This window comes from Coregonus clupeaformis, chromosome 5 (assembly GCF_020615455.1).
Source record: "Coregonus clupeaformis isolate EN_2021a chromosome 5, ASM2061545v1, whole genome shotgun sequence".
NCBI lineage: Eukaryota > Metazoa > Chordata > Actinopteri > Salmoniformes > Salmonidae > Coregonus > Coregonus clupeaformis.
In genome coordinates this window covers 6,997,748-7,010,845 of record NC_059196.1, presented here as the reverse complement: position 1 = coordinate 7,010,845, position 13,098 = coordinate 6,997,748, and the positions used below count along the sequence as shown (strand labels likewise).

At 43.5% G+C, this 13,098-nt stretch overlaps 1 protein-coding gene across 1 annotated transcript; it reads left to right on the top strand.

The window, feature by feature from the left end:
* The first annotated feature begins 275 nt into the window (after window positions 1-275).
* On the top strand, window positions 276-12,785 carry LOC121567045 (multidrug and toxin extrusion protein 1). Its single transcript, XM_041876985.1, has 17 exons — window positions 276-548; window positions 1,192-1,293; window positions 1,592-1,660; window positions 1,812-1,960; window positions 7,942-7,984; window positions 8,174-8,218; window positions 8,950-9,047; window positions 9,205-9,302; window positions 9,403-9,516; window positions 9,649-9,716; window positions 10,180-10,288; window positions 10,441-10,516; window positions 10,617-10,686; window positions 10,927-11,059; window positions 11,679-11,773; window positions 11,957-12,040; window positions 12,144-12,785. The coding sequence occupies exons 1-17, from the start codon at window positions 381-383 to the stop codon at window positions 12,444-12,446; spliced, it is 1,824 nt and encodes a 607-aa protein (XP_041732919.1). The 5' UTR covers window positions 276-380; the 3' UTR covers window positions 12,447-12,785.
* Window positions 12,786-13,098: the final 313 nt, after the last annotated feature.

The window sequence follows — 13,098 nt, the reverse complement described above, 5'->3', positions numbered from 1 at the left end:
GAGATACAAACAAAGCATAAATACCCAACAAGTATTAGCCATTCCGTTAAAAGACCTGTCATAGGGTTTATATAAAGAAATAGTGGTATTTATTGGTCTGTATCTCTTACAGCTTGGTCCTTGTTGATGTATTTTGGGTAGAATTTACCTGAGTCCTTCTATTATGCAATGCCAAGGCACTTGAGATGTCTCACACTTGTATTTAATGAGTAAGCCTTTTGGGATGTTGAAACTTTGCATTGGTGACCTGCTGACCAGAGCAGTGCTTACACAGCTGCAGAGGAGCTGTCTGTCTGACAGTGACAGTGGAGTTACAGCACTGTACCAACAGTAACACGACAGAGGACTGAGAGGGGGCACACACAGACACAGAGGCTGGGATGGAAGACTCTGGGCCTACGCTGGCATCTGGGACCACTTCTAATTCTAATCCACCCATAATGGAGGAGTCTAGTGCCAAACTGTTCTGCTGCCGCTGGGTAAGGCACAGAATCCCCCTGGCACTCAGAGAGGAGCTCTACCACATTCTTCGGATGACTGGACCCTTGGTAAGGACTGGCACTGCCCACCTAACCTGTTGTGCGTTATTGTGTGTTTCCCAAATGGCACCATATATTCTCTATATAGAACACTACTTTTGACCAGGTTGTGCACTATATAGGGAATATAGGGTGCCATTAGGGACACAACTATTGTGTGGCCCTGTTTGGAAGTGGATAGCTCTGTTGCTAGGGTTATAGGTAGACTACTCTGTGAGAGTGAAATACTAGGCTAAAGGATGAACTGTGCAGTGCATACTAATGGATCTATGATTTCTTTAAAGTACACTCCGAGGGCCACTAAAGCCCATCAGAACTAGTGTTTCAAGTATATTTATCTTTATTGACTTAGAAGTAATGTCTGTCCCATTGGGCACAGACGTCAGTTCAGCGTCTAGTTTTGATTTACATTTGGTTGAGTTGTCAAATATTGTGAATTCTGTGTGAAATCAACAAAAAATGTCACCATGTCATTGGATTTAGGTGCAAAGTGAGGTGAAATGTCCTTACATTGATGACTTTTTGCAAATCCAATGAGTTTTCAAAGAATCATAGATTTTTGGGGTTGAAATTATGTGGAAACAATGTTGATTCAACCAGTTTTTGCCCAGTGGGGGGTTTGTTATTGTTTATGCACGTCTTCTTCCCCTAGCTGCTGTCTCGAATCCTAAACTACCTGCTTCCGTTTGTCATCACTATGTTCTGTGGTCGCCTGGGGAATGCAGTATTAGCTGGCTACGGCCTGGCCTGCGCGGTGAGTCAGTCCTCTGGCTATGTTGTGTAATCTGCTAGGGTCTATCAGCTTAGATAAGAAAATGGCTCGTCTGCATGTGGTTAGAGAGGAGAGGGAGAATGGAAAGAAAGATTACAACATCACCTCAGGTCCCCACAGATTCTGGTGTTCCTTTGAAGAACCACAAGGGAGGGGATAGCAATGATTTAATCAATTCTCATAAAAATAAAAATAAAATAAAATGTACAGACATACTGTAAGAATGTAAATCTTTATGTAATCGTGTGCTGTAAATGTGTTTGATGATCATCTTCTTCAGACTATTAATGTTACGACTGCAGCAACAGGAGGTGGACTTGCCTTAGCATGTGACACTTTGGTATCTCAGGTACGTAAATATATTTTGAAACATGCAGTTGAAGTATATGTTCCAGTTCAAATATATGCAACTGTCACAGTATGTGACCCTAGCGATAATGTCTCATATCATTCATGCTGTGTGTGTGTGTGTGTGTGTGTGTGTGTGTGTGTCTGAGCAGACATTTGGTGGTAGGAACCTGCAGCGTGTGGGGGTGATCCTGCAGAGGAGTGTGTTGATCCTACTGCTCTTCTGTCTGCCCTGCTGGGCCATGCTCCTCAACACCCAGTCTATCCTGCTGGCTCTGGGCCAGGAGCCTGAGGTGGCCAGGTATCAACTAAACTGTCAAAATCAAATCAAATGTTATTGGTCGCGTACACATATTTTGCAGATGTTATTGCAGGTGCAGCGAAATGCTTATGCTTCTAGCTCCAACAGTGCAGTAATACCTAACTATACAAAACAATACACACACATTTTAAGAAAGGAATTAAGAAATATCAGAACAAGCAATGTCAGAGTCCGGAATATAAATATATATGTATATGATGGTGTGTATAGGCTGTATGGACAGTATATGAATAGAAAAGGTGTGTACAGCAGTAGTTATATAGGATGAGCCTTGACTTGAATACACTACATACATATGAAGTGGGTAAAAAAGGACTCTATGTAAACATGATTAAAGTGACCAGTGTTCAATGACTATGTAGGCTACATAGGGCAGCAGTCTCTAAGGTGAAGGGTAGAGTACCGGGTGGTAGTCGGCTAGTAACAGTGACTAAGTTCAGGGCAGGGTACTGGGCGAAGGCTGGCTAGTGGTGACTATTACAGTCTGATGGCCTGGAGTCTGACTCACACTATCGTACAATACCACTTATATTAGGGCCAGGAGTTTTTCCTGACTAGAGAAAACTCTGGGCCCTGGTTATACCCTATAACTAGCTCCAGAGTTGTTCCTGACCCTGGTTATACCCTATGACTAGCTACAGAGTTGTTCCTGACTCAAATCAAATCAAATCAAATTTTATTTATCACATACACGTGTTTAGCAGATGTTATTGCGGGTGTAGCGAAATGCTTGTGCTTCTAGCTCTGACAATGCAGTAATATCTAACAAGTAATATCTAACTATTTCACAACATATACCCAATACACACAAATCTAAGTAAGGAATGGAATTTAAGAATATATACATACAGTGGGGAAAAAAATTATTTAGTCAGCCACCAATTGTGCAAGTTCTCCCACTTAAAAAGATGAGAGAGGCCTGTAATTTTCATCATAGGTACACTTCAACTATGACAGACAAAATGATAAAAAATTTTCGAGAAAAATCACATTGTAGGATTTTTAATGAATTTATTTGCAAATTATGGTGGAAAATAAGTATTTGGTCAATAACAAAAGTTTCTCAATACTTTGTTATATACCCTTTGTTGGCAATGACACAGGTCAAATGTTTTCTGTAAGTCTTCACAAGGTTTTCACACACTGTTGCTGGTATTTTGGCCCATTCCTCCATGCAGATCTCCTCTAGAGCAGTGATGTTTTGGGGCTGTCGCTGGGCAACACGGACTTTCAACTCCCTCCAAAGATTTTCTATGGGGTTGAGATCTGGAGACTGGCTAGGCTACTCCAGGACCTTGAAATGCTTCTTACGAAGTCACTCCTTCGTTGCCCGGGCGGTGTGTTTGGGATCATTGTCATGCTGAAAGACCCAGCCACGTTTCATCTTCAATGCCCTTGCTGATGGAGGGAGGTTTTCACTCAAAATCTCACGATACATGGCCCCATTCATTCTTTCCTTTACACGGATCAGTCGTCCTGGTCCCTTTGCAGAAAAACAGCCCCAAAGCATGATGTTTCAACCCCCATGCTTCACAGTAGGTATGGTGTTCTTTGGATGCAACTCAGCATTCTTTGTCCTACAAACACGACGAGTTGAGTTTTTACCAAAAAGTTCTATTTTGGTTTCATCTGACCATATGACATTCTCCCAATCCTCTTCTGGATCATCCAAATGCACTCTAGCAAACTTCAGACGGGCCTGGACATGTACTGGCTTAAGCAGGGGGACACGTCTGGCACTGCAGGATTTGAGTCCCTGGCGGCGTAGTGTGTTACTGATGGTAGGCTTTGTTACTTTGGTCCCAGCTCTCTGCAGGTCATTCACTAGGTCCCCCCGTGTGGTTCTGGGATTTTTGCTCACCGTTCTTGTGATCATTTTGACCCCACGGGGTGAGAACTTGCGTGGAGCCCCAGATCGAGGGAGATTATCAGTGGTCTTGTATGTCTTCCATTTCCTAATAATTGCTCCCACAGTTGATTTCTTCAAACCAAGCTGCTTACCTATTGCAGATTCAGTCTTCCCAGCCTGGTGCAGGTCTACAATTTTGTTTCTGGTGTCCTTTGACAGCTCTTTGGTCTTGGCCATAGTGGAGTTTGGAGTGTGACTGTTTGAGGTTGTGGACAGGTGTCTTTTATACTGATAACAAGTTCAAACAGGTGCCATTAATACAGGTAACGAGTGGAGGACAGAGGAGCCTCTTAAAGAAGAAGTTACAGGTCTGTGAGAGCCAGAAATCTTGCTTGTTTGTAGGTGACCAAATACTTATTTTCCACCATAATTTGCAAAAAAAATCATTAAAAATCCTACAATGTGATTTTCTGGATTTTTTTTTTCTAATTTTGTCTGTCATAGTTGACGTGTACCTATGATGAAAATTATAGGCCTCTCTCATCTTAAGTGGGAGAACTTGCACAATTGGTGGCTGACTAAATACTTTTTTCCCCACTGTATATGGACAAGCAACGACAGAGCGGCATGGACTAAGATACAGTAGAATATTATAGAATACAGTATATACATACAGTGGCTTGCGAAAGTATTCACCCCCCTTGGCATTTTTCCTATTTTGTTGCCTTACAACCTGCAATTAAAATGAATTTTTGGGGGGTTTGTATCATTTGATTTAAACATGCCTACCACTTTGAAGATGCAAAATAAAAATAAATGTGAAACAAACAAGAAATAAGACAAAAAAACAGAAAACTTGAGCATGCATAACTGTTCTGACAAGTTTCCCAGTCCATGCCAATTAAAAACATCCCCACAGCATGATGCTGCCACCACCATGCTTCACTGTGGGGATGGTGTCCTCTGGGTGATGAGAGGTGTTAGGTTTACGCCAGACATAGCGTTTTCCTTGATGGCCAAAAAGCTCAATTTTAGTCTAATCTGACAAGAGTATCTTCTTCCATATGTTTGGGGAGTCTACCACATGCCTTTTGGCGAACACCAAACGTGTTTGCTTATTTTTATCTTTAAGCAATGGCTTTTTTCTGGCCACTCTTCCGTAAAGCCCAGCTCTGCGGAGTGTACGGCTTAAAGTGGTCCTATGGACAGATTCTGCACAAGGCTGGGATGGGCTACAGGACAATAGGCAAGCAGCTTGGTGAGAAGGCAACAACTGTAGGTTGTTCTCCCCACTGTATATACTGAGATCATGTGACAGATCATGTGACACTTAGATTGAACACAGGTGGACTTTATTTAACTAATTATGTGACTTCTGAAAGTAATTGATTGCACCAGATCTTATTTAGGGGCTTCATAACAAAGGGGGTGAATACATATGCACGCACCACTTTTCCGTTATTTATTTTTTTGAATTTTTTAGAAACAAGTTATTTTTTTCATTTCACTTCACCAATTTGGACTATTTTGTGTATGTCCATTACATGAAATCCAAATAAAAATCAATTTCAATTACAGGTTGTAATGCAACAAAATAGGAAAAACGCCAAGGGGGATGAATACTTTTGCAAGGCACTGTATGAGATGAGTAGTGCAAGATATGAAAACATTATTCAAGTGACTAGTGTTCCATTTCTTAAAGTGGCCAGTGATTTCAATAGGCAGCAGCAGCCTCTAATGTGCTAGTGATGGCTATTTAATGGTCTGATGGCCTTGAGATAGAAACTGTTTTTCATTCTCTCGGTCCCAATTTTGATGCACCTGTACTGACCTCGCCTTCTGGATGATAGCGGGTGAACAGGCAGTGGCGCGGGTGGTTGATGTCCTTGATGATCTTTTTGGCCTTCCTGTGACATCGGGTGCTGTAGGTGTCCTGGAGGGCGGGTAGTTTGCTCCCGGTAATGTGTTCGGCAGACTGCACCACTCTCTGGAGAGCCCTGCGGTTGCAGGCGGGGCGGTGCAGTTGCCGTACCAGGCGGTGATACAGCCCGACAGGATGCTCTCAATTGTGCATCTGTAAAAGTTTGTGAGGGTTTTAGGTGCCAAGCCAAATTTCTTCAGCCTCCTGAGGTTGAAGAGGCTCTGTTGCGCCTTCTTCACCACACTGTCTGCCTGGTTGGACCATTTCAGTTTGTCTGTGATGTGTACGCCAAGGAACTTGAAGCTTTCTACCTTCTCTACTGCGGTCCCGTCGATGTGGATAGGGGGGTGCACCCTCTGCTGTTTCCTGAAGTCCACGATCATCTCCTTTGTTTAGTTGACGTTGAGAGGTTATTTTCCTGCCACCACACTCCCAGAGCCCTCACCTCCTCCCTGTAGGCTGTCTCGTCATTGTTGGTAATCAAGCCTACTACTGTTGTGTCGTCTGCAAACTTGATGATTGAGTTGGAGACGTGTTTGGCCACGCAGTCATGGGGTGAACAGGGCGTACAGGAGGGGGCTGAGCACGCACCCTTGTGTTGAGGATCTGCGAAGTGAAGATGTTGTTTCCTACCTTCACCACCTGGGGGCGGCCCGTCAGGAAGTCCAGGACCCAGTTGCACAGGGCGGGGTTCAGACCCAGGGCCTCGAGCTTAATGATGAGCTTGGAGGGTACTATGGTGTTGAATGCTGAGCTATAGTCAATGAACAGCATTCTTACATAGGTATTCCTCTTGTCCAGATGGGATAGGGCAGTGTGCAGTGTGATGGTGATTGCATCGTCTGTGGATCTATTGGGGTGGTAAGCAAATTGAAGTGGGTCTAGGCTGACAGGTAAGGTAGAGGTGATATGATCCTTGCCTAGCAAAATGGAGTCGTGGTCAGATTTGCTGAAAGGAGGGCGGGGGAGGGCCCTATAACCATCTCGGAAGTTTGAATAGCAATGGTCGAGGACTTTAGCAGCCCGAGTACAACAGTCGATATGTTGATAGAACTTCGGCAGTCTAGTCCTCAAATTTGCTTTGTTAAAATCCCCGGCTACAATAAATGCAGCCTCAGGATATGTGGTTTCCAGTTTGCATAAAGTCCAGTGGTACGGCTTGAGGAGGGATATACACGGCCGTGACTATAACCGAAGAAAATTCTCTTGGGAGATAATACGGTCGGCATTTGATTGTGAGGTATTCTAGGTTGGGTGAACAAAAGGACTTGAGTTCCTGTATGTTACTACAATTACACCATGAGTCGTTAATCATGTAACACACACCTCCGCCCATCTGCTTCCCGGAGAGATATTTATTTCTGTCTGCGCGATGATCTGAGAACCCATCTGGCTGGACCGATTTCGACAGAATATCTCCAGAGAGCCATGTTTCCGTGAAACAAAGTATGTTACAGGCCCTGATGTCTCTCTGTAAAGAAATCGTTGCCTGAGCTCGTCGACCTTGTTATCCAAAGACTGAACATTAGCGAGTAGTATACTTGAAAGCGGTGGGTGGTGTGTGCGCCTCCTAAATCGAACCAGCAGGCCGCTCCGAGTGTCTCTCCTCTGCCGGCGATGTTTTGGGTCAGCCGCTGGAATCAGTTCAATTGCCCTGGGGAGAGCAAACAAAGGATCTGCTTCGGGAAAGTCGTATTCCTGGTTCCTGATCAGGTCACATTGTCAGGAAAAATATGAGGCCCTACTCACACTGTATGACTCAGACCTGAGCACAGCACAGATACAGCCGATGCACGGTATTGTACCTCTGATGCTGGATAAAGATCACGTGGCTGTTTGTATGCTAATTGGGGAGAACAGAACTCCTCATTCTCTTAGCTGCAATAACACCATCTCTGGCTGGTCTCAGCATCAAATGTGGCCCCTGGCAATTCCCCAAACACTCCATTCAGTGGAAACGACAGCAATGTTTTCATAGCCAATTGACCTACTCAATGAGATGTACAGATTGCTGTTAGTTTGTTACACATTAAACATTCTGACACTGCTGCCTGAATAGTTGATTTTTACGGACAACATCATGGTAAATGGATAGAGTGTAGCAGTATGTGGTGTGTATAGGGTAAATACATGGAAACAGGTGTAGTAATAGTGTGTGATTTAACAGCGAATACATGCTCTGTATTTCAGAATAGCACAGCTGTATGTCATCGCCTACCTACCTGCAGTGCCAGTGAGTCATCTGTTTTATCTAACACCCACTTGTTTAGAGTGGCTTCAATTTTGTCTGAGTTTTCAACTCGCTGGCTCCACTAACCTATTCTTATCAGATGAATAGTACATTTAGTGTTTTCTCATTCAATTGCATAAAACATACTCTTCTCCCTGTCTTTCTAATTTACTCTGTATCTCTTTCTTTCAGGCTATTTTCCTACATCAACTTCAGGCTTCTTATCTCCAGAACCAGGTACACTGACCGTGCTGCTGTGCTACAAATGACTTGTTTTGTTCCTCACACCTCATCGCATCCCTAGAAATGAGAATGAATAGAACAGCCTTGGAAGCTCTAACCCTGGCAATTGACTGGTAAACTCATAGGTACACTCGCAATGGCTGCCTGGTATTGTGATGCAATCATTTTCATGGTATTTTGGAATGTTCTATCAAGTGATGCTGGATTGCCATGGTAATGTAGAATATTCATTCATTTTACATTGTAGTCATTTAGCAGACGCTCTTATCCAGAGCAACTTACAGTTAGTGAGTGCATACATTTTCCTACTGGCCCCCCGTGGGAAACGAACCCACAACCCTGGCGTTGCAAGCGCCATGCTCTACCAACTGAGCTACAGGAGACTAATGATGCTAACTGATGTGGCTCATGCAATGGAATGTATTTTTTGTAATGTCAGTTGAGTTGCCTCAACAAATCACAGCACAGATTGAAGGGTACACTTCCTGATTTTACTTCCTGGCATGGGTACACTCAACATGGCTGCCAGTCCACCCATTATGCCATCATTGACTTGAATGGAGATGTCCTTTCTATTCATTCTTATTTCTATGATAGCATCCTCATCCCAGTCTCTTGTGTCATCTGAGTTAAGGAGTAAAACAGCCATCTATGAGTGCAGTAATCTAGGTTAGGTGGGAATCTGATGTTTATGATCATATCAACTAGTGTGTTTCTGTGCTCAGGGGATAATACTGCCTCAGATGTACACAGCAGCCGCGGCCAACATCGCCAATGTGGTGACAAACTATATCCTGCTCTACTGGATGGACCTGGGAGTTATGTAGGTGTGCTCACACAAGAAACATTGATAACAGTGCCATATTCTTAACAGTCAGTATTGTAGTTAGAGTATCAATTATGTACCAACTACTGTAATTATGCAATGCTCATTATCAATTAATGGAGTGTGTGTTTTTGTTTGTGTGTTTGTTTTATAGAGGGTCTGCAGCAGCTAATACGCTTTCCCAGCTCTACATATGTTCTTTCTTGTTTGCTTACATTTGTTGGAAGAAGCTACATGTGAAAACATGGGGAGGTAAGAGAAAGTCCATCCCTCTGATTGTGCCTGATGAATGTGACCCATTGAAATAGACCGGTTTGTGTTGGGATGAACAGGCCTTTGTCTCCCCCTACAGGTTGGACCACAGAAGCACTGCAGGAGTGGGGCTCTTATATGAAACTGGCCATCCCAAGTACACTGATGTTATGTTTCGAATGGTGGATCTATGAGCTTGGGGGATTCCTTGCAGGTACACTTCAGCTCTTAAGGTTAACACCAATGAACCAATGAGCAGTCACATTCAAAAGGCCAAAACAACCATATTTATGTAACATCCATCTCTGCATTCTTCCCCCTCTCTCTTTCCTTCTCTCTTTCTCAGGCATGCTGAGTGAAGTGGACCTGGCTGCTCAACATGTGGTCATAATGCTGGCTTTCATCAACTACATGGTACTGTGTACAGACCACTTTACACACCCACTCTAACATTTAGTCCTATCATGGAAACCAAACGAAACCCAATGCCCTGGTTATCCAGTCCAAATAAGTTGAAGAATAACCCAAAATAATAATAATAATAATATGCCATTTAGCAGACGCTTTTATCCAAAGCGACTTAAAGTCATGCGTGCATACATTTTTTTTTGTGTGTATGTACTGTACATATAGGCTACAGATCAACATTAAATCTGAGTCAAAAGCAGACATTAACTTTGTTTGAGCATGCCCTGGCTATGCAGTCCAAATTCTAATAGGTTGAAGAATAACCCAAAATGTACTGTAAATGTAGGCTACAGGTCAAAGTAAAATCTGACGCTAAAGCACACATTAACTTTGTTTGAGGCATGGTTAGACTAAGACAGCAAGCTGTTTATGAGGCATCTCGTTAACGTGTTGTGTTGTGTGGGTAAAGTTCCCCCTGGGGATCCAGGCTGCAGCATGTGTTCGTGTGGGGAATGCCCTAGGGGCCGGAGACACAGCCGGGGCCATCCTCACCAGCAAGGTGTCCCTCGCCCTCGCAGGTCAGTCACACACTCACTCTAGCTCATGTGGCCCTTATTTCAACCATCACAACTACAGTAAACTATGGTGAACTAAAATGATAATAATTACGTTGACAAACTAGTACTTATTTTGCAGTAGTGCATGTCTTTTCCTCCATCTCATGCTCTAGGTTCAATGGCAGTAATTCAGGGAATCGTGCTGATCTCTACTAAAACAGTGATCGCCTTCATGTTTACTTCTGATGAGTAAGTAGAGTGTACATATAGTCAACATAATGAATCAAATCAAGACAGTCACAAATTGGAACTTGACCATCTCAATAACGATTATGTCTTTCCTTTTCAGGCAGATAATAGATCTGGTCGCTCAACTTCTCAACGTGTACTGTGTCCTTCAGTTCTTTGATGGGCTAGTGGTAAGTGCACTCAAGTGGTTTGTAACCATTGAAAAAATGAATAACATTTTATACAATAGTACTGCTACAGTTAGAAATCATTAATATACAGCGGAATAAGGGAGATAGTCTGTGTAATTTTCCAGGACCCGGGAACACTGGTTGAATGAGTTATAAGACATGAAACGTGGTGACAGCCAACACTGTTTGTTTCTCTCTCTGTAAACACCCAATAATCTGAGATTTGTCTGTCTGTCCCAGTGTGTGTGCATGGGCATCATCCTGGGCACGGGCAAACAGAAGATAGCAGCGATGGCTAATCTCATCACCTACTACTGTGTGGGCCTTCCACTGGGCATCTCTTTGATGTTCGCAGCTGGCCTTAGGGTCCTAGGTATGTACTCATTTTTATGAAAACCAAACATAATTTTAGACTTCCTTTTGAAGACCAGAGGTCTTTGCTCATGCTTACTGCCTTGCCACATACTTGCAACAGAAGTATGGTCATGATCAAATTGCTTTCACTAGCAATCAAGAACATGAATAGCGGGGGTATTCTGTATTGAAGATGACACAATGTTCTGTGTCTTTGGTCAAAGCCAGTCTAACCTCCTCTCCTCTCCTCTCCTCTCCTCTCCTCTCCTCTCCTCTCCTCTCCTCTCCTCTCCTCTCCTCTCCTCTCCTCTCCTCTCCTCTCCTCTCCTCTCCTCTCCTCTCCTCTCCTCTCCTCTCCTCTCCTCTCCTCTCCTCTCCTCTCCTATTCTCTGTTCTCCTCTCCTCTCCTATTCTCTGTTCTCCTCTCCTATTCTCTGTTCTTCTCTCCTCTCCTCTCCTCTCCTCTCCTCTTCTCTTCTCTTCTCTTCTCTTCTCTTCTCTTCTCTTCTCTTCTCTTCTCTTCTCTTCTCTTCTCTTCTCTTCTCTTCTCTTCTCTTCTCTTCTCTTCTCTTCTCTTCTCTTTTCTTTTCTCTCTTCTCCTCTCATATTCTCTGTTCTCCTCTCCTCCCTCTACACAGGGTTCTGGTTAGGCCTGTTCATCTGTGTCATTCTACAGTCCACCTTCTTCATCACTGTCATCTTCAGGCTCAACTGGAAGAGAATGACAGAGAAGGTAGGTCACCAATGGCTTTTCACTTCCCTATCTGGAACATACAGGGGCTCAGGTGATTGAGAGACTGACAGCACACACCTCTATCTTTATGGTTTCTATGAAGCATAGTAGTGGCCTGGGGCGGGTGAAGGAAATTGTTTGCTGTCAATTGAAAGCATCATGGAGTTGATCTGTTTGTGACAGGCTGTGAAACGAGCTGGAAAGGCTGGACATATGGTGTCAATGAGGAGTATAGTTGCACCTGACCACACAGAGAACAATGGGAGGGTGAGTAGAAACATGTTGCTCAGTCCTATGTTTTATATTATTTATACTATACTCTTTCGAATAACATTGTTCTAACCCAGATTGTGCCTGCTTCCACACCCAGACAGTGAATGGATACATTTTAGTGAGTGCTGAGGGCCAGGGTCACCTCAGGGGAAGCAATAGGACCCCAGAGGTGCAGAGGGAGGATGGGAGCCCCAGTGGACTGCTTTCCACCACACAGCTGGTCCTGAGGAGAGGTCTCACTCTACTGGCTGCCATTGTCATCCTGGCTGTGGGGACCAGTGTCCATCTTCTCCTGCCTCTACCAATCAGCTCATGGAGCAATCTGAGTGTAGACTGGAGCAATACTACCTTTACCACTACCTCCCCCCCTGAATTGGTCCCGTCAACAGTTCTCATCTAGGAATAATACCTGGGGGAACCAGAACAGACCCTGTAGCAAGGCAATTAAGTCATAGACGTGCTGTGTCAGTGAATCTGTTATTACACAAATTATTACACCTGAAACAGCTTTTTCCTTCAATCTAGAGCCATAATCATTATGCCTAATTCTATGTAAAAAATATATTATTTTTTCTGCATAGGTTTTCTAAGCATTCCTCTTTACCTGTTCAATTGTCATTTTAATTATTGATGCACATTGAATCTTTAAAAACGTTTATGCCTTTAGTACATTTAGTAATTGCTTGCTTTTCTAAAGTCCAGCAACCTTGTCAGCAGGCATGCCAGCTAAGATACGTAGTTAGACAAGATACTCTAACTTGATTGATAGCCTGAAATGGCTTGGTAGCTACACTCTTAGAAAAAAAGGTGTTATCTAGAACCAAAAAGGCTTCTTCGGCTGTCTCCAAAGGAGAACCCTTTGAAGAACCTTTTTTGGTTCCAGGTAGAACCCTTTTTAGTTCCAGGTAGAACCCTTTTGAGTTCCATGTAGAACCCTTTCCACAGAGGGTTCTACATGGAACCGAAAAGAGTTCTACCTGGAACCAAAAATGGCAAAAAGGGTTCTCCTATGCGGACAGCCGCAGAACCGTTTTGGAACCCTTTTTTCTTTG

What these genes read in the sequence shown, in the direction of transcription:
- LOC121567045 (XM_041876985.1), top strand. Translation starts at nt 381, where the DNA reads ATGGAAGACTCTGGGCCTACGCTGGCATCTGGGACCACTTCTAATTCT. An exon ending in CCTACCTACCTGCAGTGCCA is followed by an intron (nt 7,985 to 8,173) that starts GTGAGTCATCTG and finishes TCTTTCTTTCAG; the next exon opens with GCTATTTTCCTACATCAACT. An exon ending in TTCATGTTTACTTCTGATGA is followed by an intron (nt 10,517 to 10,616) that starts GTAAGTAGAGTG and finishes TTTCCTTTTCAG; the next exon opens with GCAGATAATAGATCTGGTCG.